This window comes from Solea senegalensis, linkage group LG1 (assembly GCF_019176455.1).
Source record: "Solea senegalensis isolate Sse05_10M linkage group LG1, IFAPA_SoseM_1, whole genome shotgun sequence".
Taxonomy (NCBI): Eukaryota; Metazoa; Chordata; class Actinopteri; order Pleuronectiformes; family Soleidae; genus Solea; species Solea senegalensis.
In genome coordinates, this window is record NC_058021.1 from 20,991,533 (window position 1) to 21,006,756 (window position 15,224).

Genomic DNA, 15,224 nt, shown 5'->3' on the forward strand with positions numbered 1-15,224 from the left:
TATACACGTTTGTAACTCATTGTTGAGCACAGGGGGTATAGCTCAGTGGTAGAGCATTTGACTGCAGATCAAGAGGTCCCTGGTTCAAATCCGGGTGCCCCCTCATCTCCTTTTTGGACAAAGGCTAAGCTAATTTCTCATTTGGGACTTAGCACCACATGCCACCAAGACCCATATGATATTCTTAGATAGTTTGTTGTCTTTCTCTTTTTTTGCATCTACATATAGGTAGTAGTACAACATTATAGACTTGTATACAAGCACATTAAACGAAGAAGTAACTTAAATAATTTCATATAATTCAGTGAGTCTGTGTCAAGAGTGACCTGATGGAAAAAGCACTGTAAACAGCCTTGTTCATAGCATTCTCACTGAATACACAGGTAGAATATTAATCAGCCTGAAACAAATCTTTATTTTAAATCAAAGCATGCTGTCTTGCACACTGTCTCAAGTCAGATAACTGCTGTTTAATTTTTGTTTTCTGTAGTTCTCCACCTGGTGTGTACTGTAGTATACTCTGTTTTCAGTTGTATGTTTCTTCTGCTTGCTTTCAGTTTCTCGAGCAGACTCCAATGCATTTCACCGGGTTGGATGTCAGTGAAGGTCTGTGGAAGAAGCGGAAGATGAAAGCAAAGGACAAACACAACACAATAAAATGTAAACAAAGAAATATTGATTTTTTTCCTTTCACAGATGATGCGATGCATGCTGATGTAAACACAGCCTTGTTAGTCATCAGAGACTGGTGTAATACGAAAACAGTTGAACCTTTGTTGGGCTCAGAGACTGCAGGCCAAACATCTCCACTCCTGCATGTATCTGCACAGGCACAAAAAGAGCACTATGTGAAAAAATGTCACAGAATGACAGGAGGGACACAAACTGTGACCCAGTTTAAAAAACATCAATGATCTACAGTTGACAGAGTGAATTACTCCTCAAAGCTGAGAGTGGTGGACCAGGTCAGAAACTCATCCAGCTCCCTCTCTTCCGTCTCATCTGCCTCAGCGTTGTCCATCATTTCCTTGGCCGTGCTCTGCTAAGAAGTCACCGTTTGACCATGCACAGAATGATTCTGCAGACGACCCTGGGTATACCTACAATGTACAATAGAGAGAACCTATAGTATTTAGTCTTCAAGCTCAATCAACCACACTGTTCAATGGAGTAGTGAAAGTCAATCTTTTTGTCTGCACCGATCTCTGCGGGCTCCACAATGGGAAGCACCTGTCAGACACAACACATGACCACAGGCTTAAAAAAGTCTGTTCCCATTGGGAAGAAACTTGAATGTCATACACTACATGTCTACACTACACTGTGTGTTATCATTTTATTTCGGGGATGCCAGACTCGTTTACGAAACACCAAAAACTAACATATACAGAGCTATATGGACGAAGAACAGGTGGAATGTGATGTTATCTCTGACAGCTTCTTCACTTTTATGTAGAACAGCCTCCAGCTGTTGTTCTCCATACGCTGGTACCACCCTGAACGGTCCTCCTGCATCTGACCCGAAGGTTTCTTCAGGCCTGGCTGGGTGTAGTCCTTTGGGCTACTGGCACACACATCTGTGATGGGTCGATGAGTGAAGATCTTATAGTAGATGTTGGGAGGGAAGGTGACCTAAAGAGAAGATATTAGCAGGCCGGTTGCTACAGTAAGATTCTTGACGACGCGTTGTGATTTAACACCCTTACCCCTCCAAGTCGAAACCTGATGAACACCCCAGCAGCAGCATCCAGCAGCTCTGCCTGCCACAGGAAAGTCTCACCTCACTATTTGTTTTATTTCCAGTTTGTATTTTAGCAAAAGCACTGTTGCTGGTACCTCTCAAGGATTGACAGTTTTGAGGATCGACTGTGGATCCCGCTGGTTGCAATGGTCGATCAGAAGTTTGAAATACCTGAAGACCTCTCTGTCCTAGCATGGGAGGAAAATTAGAGTTTTACTTTGTGCCTGCATCTGCAGATATAATACCAGCATTCATTTGTCTGCAGCAGCAGAGGCAAAGTACCCACCACATATCTTTTCGAGGCTTTCTGAATGATTCTGGCTGCTGCCTGCTGTAGCAGATCTGCAGGGCCACCTTCCTGTGAGCTACAGGGTGAGGAGTTGTATTGAACTATTTTAGTCAATAATCTTAATTTACAAATTCTTGTAATCTTATAACAAATTCCATATTTCAGTACATCGCTGAAGTTTACACAGTGGTCTACTTGTATTTTGTTGAAATGTGTTTTATTTTGATGTTATGCAGCTTTTTAATTGCATTACATTTAGTAAACAGACACAGTTACTAATCGTTTTAAAGAAATTAGTTTTATGAAATAGAAAGGTAATAATCTACCCAACTGTGCAATGTGTTCACACACATGCATGCATGCAGGACACTCTGTTATATACACATGGAACCAACCACTATTATAACCTTTGTGGGGAACTTAATACCAAGTAGCAGCAAAGACAAAACTAAATATTTAATTGAAGTTTAACTTGGAAAAAGATGTGATTTTTCTGTCATACTTCAAATAAAACAAAATGTGTAATTTACAGCCACAAAACTACATATCAAAGATCTTACTGCTAATCCACTTAGAGTCAGCTCTCCTACACAAAGAGAACAGAATATCTGCTTATCTTGATGTTTCTGAATTCAGGAACTGCTTTTGTTTGCTGTGTTCATGGATATTATATTAATGAATCACAGGTGGAGTCTCTCCAGTCAGTGTGAGAACCTCACAGTGGTGACATACCAACATGCCTGTGAGGACAAAGAGTTAATAATTAATATAAAAAAGAACATTACCTCATGGTTTTTAAACTGGCTCTCTCACTGAGCTGACTCATTTTTTATTTGGTTACCAAGTAACTACCCATAATAAACCGCATAGCTTTCAAAATAAAACCATCCTTTTAGGTGGCGCCCAAGATCATTGACGACAGCGCTGTTGTACATTCCCAAAGTACACAGACACGACCTCATAAAGTACAGGCTACACATTACAAGACATCTGAGCGCAAATATGTTCATTTAGGGCAGCCACACCTCCAGGAACTGGAATATGATACACACAGAGCATGTGTGCTTTTATTGTGAAAGCAGGTTAACTTCAGTTGTTGCTCAAGGAACTAATATCTAATTTTACATTCTAATATCACACCAACACCTGGAATCAAGTATCGCCCAAAAAGGAATCTTCTCACATCTAACCATGTTAAAAAGTTAAATGTGAATTCAGAAACACTTTTTGGTTTTGTGTTGTATGTGTTACTGTCAACTATAATAAATGGCACACTGTCCTTTCCATATTAAGCTTCTGTTCTTTATTGTTTACCAGCTGCAATATCACAAATGGTATGATGGAAATCTCACTGAGTCTCTGTAAACATGGTTGCCATGCTACTCCTGCACTGATCTTGTTCTGCTTTGCTGACCTGTCTCCATCTCTACCATGGCTGTCTCCATTTCTCTCTCCATTCACTATGGCCACCCATCACACTTTCAGCCAATTTTCCCCTGTCCACAAATGTCCAAATAACATCCATCAGTCATTTTACAGTGTCATAATCAGTTGTGGTTTTCCGTGGTCACCATTCTGCCATAACTGCATTTCTATTTCAGCTCGTCCAAACATGTAACATGGCTGTGTATTTGTGCATGTTCATGCACATCTAAAAATGTTCCTGGTAGATCAACAAACAAGTGCATTCAATTTAGTTTTACTTGGCCGCCGCATCATGGCTGTATTTTGTGCTGGCTGCTGTGCCCTCCTTATTCCATATTCCATATTTCTTCATCTTGGTTGCCAAGCCACAAGGCCTGAGCTGTTTCACACGTGTCTCTTAACATAGCTACTGTGTCATGTCTGCCTGGCTGCTGTGCTTCCATTTCTCATTTCTTTGTCTGTCTTGGTCACTTCTCAGTAGCCTAAGGTGTGCGTCCGTCTCTGTATCTTGAGTGACTGACCGAAAAAAAAAGAAGCTGCCAGATTAATAATAAATGTGCAAACACCCGATGTCAATCACAGTATTAATATACAGTAGGGCATTAAATACTGGAGTTGAATTCCCAACCACAGACTGAATATTTCTCCACTTCAACACTACATTTTATTTCAAATGCTTTTCAATGTAACCAAAGAACACTTTACAACAGCAACTGGCAGCTTGTGGGTCAAAACTGTCTGGCCCAGAAGATCAATTCAAAAATCTGAATGTTTTGTTTAAACTATTTTGTTTATCAGAATTTGGTGCCTTTTTATTCCGATAAGATTAAAAGAACTAAATCAAAAAGCAGTTTTTTTAAAACAAAACATCTCTTAAATTAGCCATTTCTGTGAAAGATTGAATAGTTTAGATTAGAAGAAAAAAAGGTTGTTAAGAGAAAAAGAGATGAAGGTATGTTTATATATTTTGCCCCAGCATTAAAATCCTCTAAGGACAAATTTACTTGCCCACTCCTAATTTACCCAGTTAGTGATTTGACTTCACAGGTTTTTCCACATCTTTTATTCTAGTATTACATAGCATATAGTATTGTAGAGCAACCTATTTGTAATGTTCTTAATTTGAAAAGGAGTCAGGAATAAATAGTTTTTCCCCCCAATTACTTGAGGGCTGTAACTTGACCCTGTAGTACCCTGTAAATGGGCACTAAAGTCCTTCAGATATTTTAATCTGTTTGTGTCCTTGACATTTAAGCAACTTTAATCAAGATGTAAATCAGTTGGTATTTAATTAGCTGGATTTCAGCACTACAGAGAACAAGGTCAACAGAGGCGATCTTCCCCTTCTTCTCTGTTCTGTGTGTGAGGGATATCTGATCATATCATTGGCACTCAATCGTGCAGTTTCCAAAACTAGACAAGGATCCATCTAGTTTTGTGAATCAAGTCCACCATGGTATGACAACTGATGTAAACATGTTGGTCATGTAGAACAACGCAGTATTGAGCACCCATACTGAGCAGATAAAACACACCATCACAGACTGCAGCAGAATTCAAACCAGAACTAGTAGTTTGGGTGGCAGTAGACCACCTGCACTTAAAGGGGCCGTGTTAATCCAGGCCCAGTTACAATGGAAAGACCGAAGTAAGTGTTTTAAGTAAAACAGTTGAAAACTGCATTTTTTAAAAACAGGATGTTATAAAAATGAGTACTGTACATACCTGTATCAGGGGGAAAGCAAGATATGCTTTGTTCCCATTGATTTTCAATTGTGGGAGAATGTGTGAAGGGTAATCTGTGTTAACCTAGAATATAAAATAAATTATAAGGACTTGAATGTCTTTGTCTTAAGTGAGATCATGCTTTTTACTAAGTGGATTTGTCCATATGAATATTGGACTTTTTTTTTTTTCTGTTGAGGTTAATTTACAAGCATGCAATTATCCTGTATGAGATTAGATCTTTTTTATTATTATTATTTAACCTTTATTTAACCAGGTAAAAAAAACTCAATGAGACCAAATTCTCTTTTCCAAGGGTGACCTGTCCAAGAGGTCAGCAGCACACGTCATAATAAATAAGATTAGATATACAAGACAGGTTACGAACAATAATTTTGACAAAAACTGTAATGAAATAATGTACAATTTTAGGAGGAGTTGAGGTCACAGTGATACATTAAAAACACAGGCAAATATTACATTATTATTATTACATTATATAATATGTGACCAGATAATTCACAAGCCAGAGTAGATAGATACTTTTTTCCCTGTAGATGGAGCTGTTTACCAAGCAGCCTGAGCTTCTCTGGCTGTCCACCTTAAACATTCCACAGGATTTGAGTCAATGTGTCTCTCACACACCGTGTAGCTGAAGTGTTGAAAGCACATAATGAAGTTGAGTTGTGAGCTCTGTCTGATAAAGAGCAATGGAAACTAATTTAAATGAGTTTACAGCCTTAACACCCACACACAGTTATGATTTTATTTTTGATATATAGTATTATTATTATTATTAGTATTACAATGATACATTTAGTATTGACTAATGTGAAATGGGGCTATCACTTTTGCCCAAAATCATGCATAAACATTTATAATGACCCATAATTTACAATACAACAGGAGGAGGCTCCAACAGCTTTTTACTCAAATGTAATATTGTAGTTAAAACACTGAAATTGATAGTCAATGATGGTAATTCTTAATTTAAAACTCTGTCATCCTGATTGGGATAGAGTGCATCTGTCTCTTTATTTACAATGTTACATGTGTGGACAAGAACATGCAGATATCCCTTTTCAGAGAGTGAGATGGCGTTCGTACTTTCGTCTCTAAGATGCTGTGGCTGCTGCTGCTGACCTGTCATACAATAGTGTAGGAAACCTTATGTGTGCCCTCTGCTGAATACTAAGGTGGGACCACTTCAATAGCAGCTTATTTCAGTTCAAATGTGAAGTTTACATCCCACATTCAAACGTCTGTATTTTGAATAAAAAGTGGCATCCCTGATATGAAACAATTCAACCTGACTGGCAGCCACAGTAGATGTTGGCAAGAGAACAACTAGCCAGAATAAGATACTGACAAAAATACGAGTTGAACCTGTCCCAGTGAAACACAAGCCTTTTTTTTTCTTTCACAAAAAACCTCTTCAACTCTGTTAATTCTGCTGTCTCAGTTTGAGATATTTGGACCAAAGGCAAAGTGAATTCCCAGTGCAAATTACACAAAAAGTCTGTTAAGTAGCTGGCGGATATTTATGTGCACAGCTCTGTGGTTCACAGATAAAGACGGGTCCAAGTCATGTTTGATTCAAAATCAGGATGCTTGCTGACATGAATTAACTGGACAGCAAATGCACATAATGCGTTATTCAAGCACACAATGCATATCTTCACCAAAGCCTGAGGGCATGTATCAGATACAATTCATGTTTATTCAAAACAGAGAACTTCCTCTTATTTCAGGCTTTGTTTTTTTCATTTCATTTTCATTAGGGGGATTGTTCTGTTAATTAATTTCCCAACCAGAACAAGGCTTTTATATTAGCCTGGCTTCCATCATTGGACCGTGTAGAGAAAAATGTTCTCCTGGCTCAAACTATTACATATAACCCCCTGGTTTTAACACAGAAATATATTATGCACAGGCAAGAAGAGAAGCATCCCACTCCTGCAATAAAACATGTTCTTGAATTTGGTGTTCAATTCAGTTTGGCATATTATGGTCACATTCAGGGGTTGAAGGCTGCAAATAACACCACCCCCCATTCGTCACTGAGTTGTTTGCAATATTTTCATATCCGTATTTAATTAGATGTGCCGGCGTTTCTACTCTCTGTGATGTTCCAAATACTCATCAATATGGAAATAGCACAATCACAGAGAGCAAATAATGCAATAGCACCAGCCTCAATAGATAGTCCATTTTACTCTTGATCTCACCATCAGTCTCACGCTGGGTCATTCTGTCTGACTTTATGAGCAGATGTTATAACACTGTGGCAAACAGGGACATAAAGACCACAATCGATCACTATAATAACCTTGTTTTGACAATCTGCATCCTCGTGGTATTGCCACAGTACACGACTTTGGTGTGACAGCACAAATGACTTTTGTGAACAACAATGGCAGTCTTAGATATTATAGTTTACATGCTGCTGTGGCATTAGTTATAGAACAGTACTTCTTGATTGAAGGAAGTCATTACCCCTCTGATTGGCTTAACCCTTTAAACCCAAAGTAACAGTGATAGAGGTAATTCATCCAGTCACCTGCCAAATATTTTGTAAAGGGCACGCCCTTTCCAAAATGTTTCCAAAGAAGCTTTCATTGATGGTTTTGAATAAAAAACATCTTGGACGAATTGCATGTGGCTTTGTATTGTTAGCATAGCATTAGTGTTTTTAAAAAATGGTGCATGGTTCCTCTACATGAGCCAAAATGACATTTTTCTGCCTACAGGAGTGTGTCAAAATCAAGGGACAGGCTGCCTTTGAGGACAAATGACAAATTGTTGAATTAGTGTGCAACACCCAGCTGAGCACTGACTTGCAGTGAATGCAAACTGATTGGTGGACAATGGTCGTCCAACTACCAGAGAAGGTCAGAGATTGTGATCAGCACCATCAAAGCCGTAATTAACACTCGCATTAAGAAGCATTTGATCCCTTTTATCCATGCTGAATCACAAGGAAGCAGAACGGAGTGAAACAAATGGGTGATCTCGATGTTGAGTTCATGAAGGGGGTTGTTGAGAGGAGGCAGAGATGGTAGAGGAGAAGGAAGTGACAAAACTGTGGTCTGTAAAAGAGCCTTGGAAAAAGGGGAGTGAATTTGAGGGAGGTACAATTCATCACTGAAAGACAGTTTTCAGTTATTCTTCTTAAAATGAAAATGTGTCCGTGGTCAAATGGCTCTTTGGATTACTAGGCCTTATCCTCATGGGAACAGAAGTTTCCTGGTGTGATCCTTTACTTTCTTGCTCTTAAAAGGTTTTATATAAACAGGGCATTGTTTTAAATAATGTCTTTACTTACTTAAAAACCCAACAAAATAAGTCCAAACGAATGGCATCGTATGTTCCTGTATGTAGATATTAGAGATGTATTCGATCACAGAAACAGACAAATTGAACCAAAATGATCTCAGGAAGATAAAGGAAAGAAAAGTTATCACCATCTGAGGTAAAAGGAAGCAGAAGAAACAAGAAAGAAACACAGTTCATCTGTGTTTAGAAAGTTGAACTTTTAACAATGTAGCACATATTTCATGACATACAGTATCGGATTAGCATTACTGAGTTGTCACTGGTTTACTGACCCATTGAGACTTGGCTCTAACAAATATTATGGGTACTGCAAAAGTTCCAACTCATGTCGGGCTTAAACATTTGTCTTTATTGCCGGAGTAATTGTGTCAACTGGCAGCTTCTCCATCAGACATACAAGAGATAAATGACATGTTTATGTAGCGCACTGTAACACAAGACAGAGATGCAGAGAATAAGGGAATGCACTTTAGCACAAATTTATTTAAATCAATAAGAATTGACAGCTGATTCCAGTAAACCTAATAACGTAGGCAGGAGGGAAAGAGGAGGAGGACATATACAGTGAGATGGTGGAGCTCATGGTTTGGCATTTTCTCGTCTTCCTTCTATGCTGACTCGATTGATCGTGTTCCATACATGCATAGTTTGTCTGACGGTTGCAGCGACAACTCAGGCATTTTGAACCCCACAGTGCCACTGTGTTATTTTGTGATCTCTGTTTCTCATCTCCCCTTGAGAGAGTAGTAAGACAACAAAGAAAGCAATCAAATTTGCACACAAGATACAGTTAAATACTCATGCACTGCAGCATTTGTGGGAATATATTGCATATGTTTGTTACACTGCAAAAGTTATAAACGAATGGAACTTTTTGGACATTTTCCTTATAAAGATGACATTTGGTGTGCAGCCTGGACTCATCAATTGACTTATCACCAAAGCTGGTATGCAATTGATAAACACGTTTCATTTACAAATGAAACGTGTTTCATTTGATTGTCTACCACTTTATCCTCCACATAGGGGGCTCGCAAAGGGGGGCTGGAGCCAATCCCAGCTGACACAGGGCAAAAGGCGGGGTTTCCCATCCATCGCAGGGCAAACAACCTATGGTCAATTTACAGTGTTCGATTAGTTTGTAGAAAACCTACGCGCACATGGGCAGAAAGTGCAAACTCCACACAGTTAGTAATAGTGACCCTCTTGCCGTTGACCTTCATGCCTCCCAAGAATTATCGTTGAAATTGCACTCACTTGTATTTGAGATTCACTTATACTAATCAGTTAAAATTGTACAATATACACATTCACATTGAACATATCAGACCTGCTGTAGTTCAAGTGTTATTTCTCTTCATTCCTTTTCCCCTCCACCCACTACCTTCTTGTCATTTGCAGTATAGTGTGTGGGCATTGGCTGTCTGAGACGCTGCTGCCTCGCGTCTTCACTCTGTGCCGCATCCTTTCAGGTTAAAAGGGTAAGTAGTTGACTGATAACTAATAAGTTGCCTTTTCTTTTTTCCTCTTTTGATTTTCTGTATTCATTTTAACCTCCTCCATCTGTCCACTGTTATGTTGGCTCTCTTATCATTATCCACTTGTCTCTCTGTCGGCCTGATGACCCAGTCGTTTTCCATTTTATTCCAGCCGTGTTTCCATGTTGATATTTAGCTATAAATCGATATCTTTCATCAAAGAGCACATTTTGTTCTTAGCGTTAGTGTAATTCAATAAAAATGTTGGCTTAAACTGGCCCATTTTTTGTGTATATTTGCTTGATTTATATTGACTTATCAATGCTGTTGAATTTTTGCAACATTAACACACTAATGCAGCTGGTTATGTTTTTACAGAGACTAAAGTAGCTGTTCTTGTCGAAACTGTTACCAAACGAAACCAAATGCAAACACTGCAATCTTGTGCTGCCCCCATGTTTCTACAGCAGTCTGAACAAATGCTCATTTTGCATTTGAAGTGGAACCTTCGGAGGCAATCAATGATACGAGCGTCTTTGCCCAAATAAACATGATGCATAAACCAATGATGGAGGAGGAAATGGCAGAAAGTGGTGAGCGGTCACATGAGTAATACTATACTATATTAAAAAAACACATTTGGCCTACATACATCAACACCTATGGTATGGGATAGACTTGCATCATACTTCTCACATATGCATGTCTGCAGAGGTTTGCTCATGGACCAAACATGACAACTGCTCATGCTCTCATGCTGTAACACAACACTTACAGGCAGTCCAGTTGGTGGCACACATTTGTTTTGGTGAAAAGACACAACTGTGGGCACTATAGCTTGACATGGGGAGACTGAGTACGCATGCAGGTATGAATGGAACTAGGGTCAAGTATATGCATTTGCAAAACGTGAAGAGGCTCTCCGTTGACATGGATCATGGAAAGTATGACTTGGCTCTTGTAGAGTAAATTGTTGCCTTTTGATGTTGATATAAATATGTAAAAACTGTAAAAGTTACAGCATGTTTTGTTATCTAAAGACAATTCTCAATTCAAGACACTGTTTTGCCACTAACCCATTTCAGGATTGGAAACAGTTTCCATGTGTTGCTAACGAGGGGACAATAAAGCTGCAGGAAGAGAAACTAATCTGAAAGTGATTTAGCTCCGCTGAGGGAATGCTACCTCCATCGCTCTCTCCTTTAAATGGTAATCAAGTTGTGATAGCGATGTAATCACAAACTTTTTAGAAGCTTATGATGGAAATGGTAATTGGAGGAGTTCTCCATTATAAATTGTACATGATTGCCGAACACATACACATCGGTGGCTCCTGCTTGTCTCCTTATTAAGCAGAAGCCTGACAGGGGTCAATGTTTCATTAGAAGAGGCTTCCTGTTTTCCTCCACAATATAATTGAATGTAAGCAAATATCCTCCAGTTAACAAAATACCATTTGAAGGTCTTCATTACCACTTCCTTTATTAATCACTGATGAGGTATTAACTGTATTTCCGTATAATTTTAAGATGATGTTAAGGTCAACACATTTGTTTTCACCACAATGGCCTCCAGAAAACAAGCAATCAGCAGAGCAAAATACAGGTTGAAACTAAGGCAGACACCTGAGAGAGAAGTTTATTATGTATGTTACATTCTCTGCAAGAAAAGTTTGTGATACTTCTGTAAAGTGAAGAAAAATGAGTTTCCTTGGGGGTGAATAACAGAGGGGGTAATTATCGTGTCTTCTCCACCTCTCAGTGAAGAGATCAGAGCATCAGCATCAGCGGAACTAACTCTGTAGAGGCTGAGAGGAGTTTGTTTGTTTGCCTCGAGCATTCGTACTTTGTAAATCATTGACCTAAGCCTGAATTGTGTGAATGAAGGATGGAGCCTCAATTTCCCTGGAGCAGCACAACTAGAAATTTACTGCCACTACAACAACTTCTCATCTTCCTGCGCGTGTGAAACAGCTGAAGTGTAGTGCATCACTAATGATCATGAGACGCAGCTCTCTGTTTACAAATCGTGACATGTTTTCAAGTTAATCCAACGCAGCATGTTGTAGTTTGCCGCTCATTAATAATCAAAAGAGTCAATACACAGAAATATGACTTCCCCAGTTAATGAACGCCAGACTTTGGTGATGAGTTTCCCTCTGCCACCGTGTTTGAATGTGTGTGTTGTACACTGAGAGAGAACAGGTGTTTCCCCTTTGTGCAGCTTTTGTCCATTGACCTTTCCTCCTGAAAAAAATACTTTAGACACACACACACACACACACACACAGATTGTGTCCAGATATTTTTTTTTTATTATTATATTTAGCAGCCTGACTCATGGTCCCATTGTTTAAGGTGAGCGTCCCTGTTCAGATTTGTCCATGAGATTTGATAAAGCCTAAAAAAGTCAGTCACATTATGTGCTATTTTAACGCAAATATAACCAGGATGGTGGGTGAACAATGTTTCTCTTCCTCTGGGCACTGTATATAAAGGTTTAAAAGGGGAAAATAAATCTATCACTGTCCCATTGCTTTAAATAGCCAATCAGTGCAAATTGGCTCGTCACAGTGTTTGAGAAGAACACGAATAATTATTCATCAAATGCAATCAGCCAAAAGGAAATTGTACCCTTAGTGTGAAGCATGAGTACAGACTAAATGGCTTCTCATGCACAATGCTGTTAAATGACCACTTTGTTAATATCTTGCCAACACTAATATGCAGCTCCTCTCTTTAGCCGTCACTGCTGACACCGATACAAAAGAAGTTGCCGGCGGATGTGACCTCGGTGTCGGCACGTGCAGGGCAGCGCCGTTCAGAAAGTCTGGTAATAGCTTTTGTGTCTGTCCAGAACTTCCCCAAGAGCTGCTCCCTCCAGTAAAAGGGGGGGAAGGGAAGATGAGTGCGAGCTGCAGGAGGCCAGTATTAAACAAAAAACCCGTCTACATACTGACTTTAGTCTGAGCAGAGTTCACAGACTGATCCACACCCTCTATGTGAAGGAAGAGGAGGCTTTTTAACTGGGAGTAAAGTCATTTAGTAGCAGGGTCTAAGAGATTTGTGTGTGTGCGCCCATCAGCTGTTTCCTGTGTGTGTGTGTGTGTGGCTGAATAATCTAGTTTACATATGTTGACGGTTATTATGGTCACATCTAATATTTACACACACAAGGTGGTCAGATAATTAGGAACACCTCTGAATATAATGGACTGCATTGCTAACTAAATTTTACAATTGATTAAAATAATAATAATAATAATAATAACAAAAAAAATCTTGAGTCTTCAGCTGCAGCAGCTCTGTACTAAAAATCGGAACTCTTGCTTTAATGCCTCAAGAATCGCAACGTGGCAGCTCCACGTTGATGTTTTATAATCTTAAATTCATAGATGTCAACGATTGAAGCTGTCACCTTCATATGTGCTGTGTTTATTGTCTATTTGCCTCAAGGTGGGAACACAATATACAAAATCAACATCATGTGCTATTGAAGAAGACCTGGTGGAAACCAGGAACTCCTCTTACTCAACAAAAAATGTTTTTTTGTTATAAATCAAGTGAGAAGTCCGCTCGTTTCCCATAGACCATCAAACTTCAGTCTGGACGAGAGTGATGCACCAGCCGAATAACAACCCCCGTCCTCAGGTTAGAAAGAAAAAAAGAAAGAAAGAATAGCTCAAAGTCATATTTAGCCCTCAAACCTCCAAACAGTTTGTGTAATTATGACAAGAACCAAAATCCTATTGGAATGAGAGGATGTTCCTTGTAACTCCTAATTAGCTCCTGACTGATCTTTGTGTGTCTACATTCACCCCTTCATTCCTATTATCAAACAGCACGTTGGAAGAAGCTGCCGATGATAGAGAGAATCAGTGAAGGGGGACTGGATCCTGGCACTATTTTCATTTTAATACGAATCATAGGATCATGAAGGTTTACGTCATCTCTATTTCCACTGTATCCATCCCATCCCTGGGATCACTACCGTAGAAATGACTACATTTAATAATTCTGACGCATGCAGAAGTCATGTTCATGAAAGTAGTTCTGCTTAAATTTAGTAAATACCAATTTTTCTCAAATAACAGCTGTCTATTCCAAAATGTCTTTGTGGAAGTCTGGTACAATACTTGTTGCACTATCCGTGCGTGCACTAAACAGACAGACAAAGCTGTCTCTATGAAATATTTAGTGGCAATTGCTCCCTGTGGAATCATCATGTTTATTTCAGATGCTTATGTCGCCAAATGCAGTGACAGTTGCATAATGTGAAATGTAGGATTTCCGGGGGGAAACTGTGGTTTCACAGTTTGAGATTTGCTGGCAGAGTGAAGGGTGAAATGAATCATGCCAAGGATGCCAGCCTCCCAACAAGCAGGGTCACGCACATCGTGTTGCTCATGCTTGCATTCATGCAGAATGAGTAATAAGGCGTCTAAAGGTGTTGAAGATCCTCCTCAAACTGTGCAGAGTAACGTGATCCCACAATTAACTACATGCAAAGATTGGTTTTAATGAATTTAAGAAAATAGTTGACGAGAGAGAAGATAAATTGGAGTTTGGGCTCTCTGGTTTCCTCCTTCCTACCTTGTCATTTTGTTGTGCAATTTTGCTTATAATGACAATAAAGATCCTTTCATTTCAACAAGATGTTTTACTATTATCAGATCACTGATCACTGTACCACTGTCAACAAAAACTGGAATAAACAAAAAATCAGTGCCAAGGAAATCTTGAGTAATTGTTACTCTCATAGATCGGTGCAGGCTAATGTGGACACTGCAGGATGTCGTCTCAAACAAAGAAGCGGGACGGAAAGAAACTAAATCTGAAATCAATCTTCATAACTCTTCAAGATATTGCTGTGTTCAATCTAATTAAAATTAACAAAGGAGGAAATGCATTAGCCTGCTGCAAGAGTCTGGTGAAAGGATCAATAACAATTTCCTTATTTTTCAAGTCATACTTGTGTCTTTCCCTGAAAGTCAAACAGAGCTTCTCCCATGTGTTGATTTCACTTCCATTTTCTTGCAGCTTAAAGTGATGTGTGGTAAAACTAGCAAAGACGTCTCCCATGTGAGACACAATCTACCAGGGCAGATAAAGGATAATCCATAATGGAGTCATTTTTTCAACATCTTTATGCCAAATGAGTCTGTATTAGTGCTGGCCCACAATAACAAAAAAAATCTTTCCCACCGAGTGTAAGTTTGATATGAGTCAGG

The 15,224-nt window shown here is 39.2% G+C and overlaps 1 protein-coding gene and 1 non-coding gene across 2 annotated transcripts; one reads left to right on the top strand and one right to left on the bottom strand.

Annotated features, from left to right (window-relative positions):
* Positions 1-31: 31 nt before the first annotated feature.
* On the top strand, positions 32-103 carry trnac-gca. The gene has a single exon. It is a non-coding gene; the product is annotated as a tRNA-Cys (tRNA).
* A 351-nt stretch (positions 104-454) lies between these two features.
* On the bottom strand, positions 455-2,855 carry lg1h11orf65 (linkage group 1 C11orf65 homolog). The gene is given in 9 exon segments (XM_044020358.1): positions 455-608; positions 772-822; positions 939-1,122; positions 1,125-1,230; positions 1,447-1,632; positions 1,707-1,760; positions 1,837-1,929; positions 2,028-2,106; positions 2,816-2,855. Coding segments are annotated over 8 exon segments (747 nt in total). The 5' UTR covers positions 2,821-2,855; the 3' UTR covers positions 455-608; positions 772-782.
* Between the last annotated feature and the right edge of the window lie 12,369 nt (positions 2,856-15,224).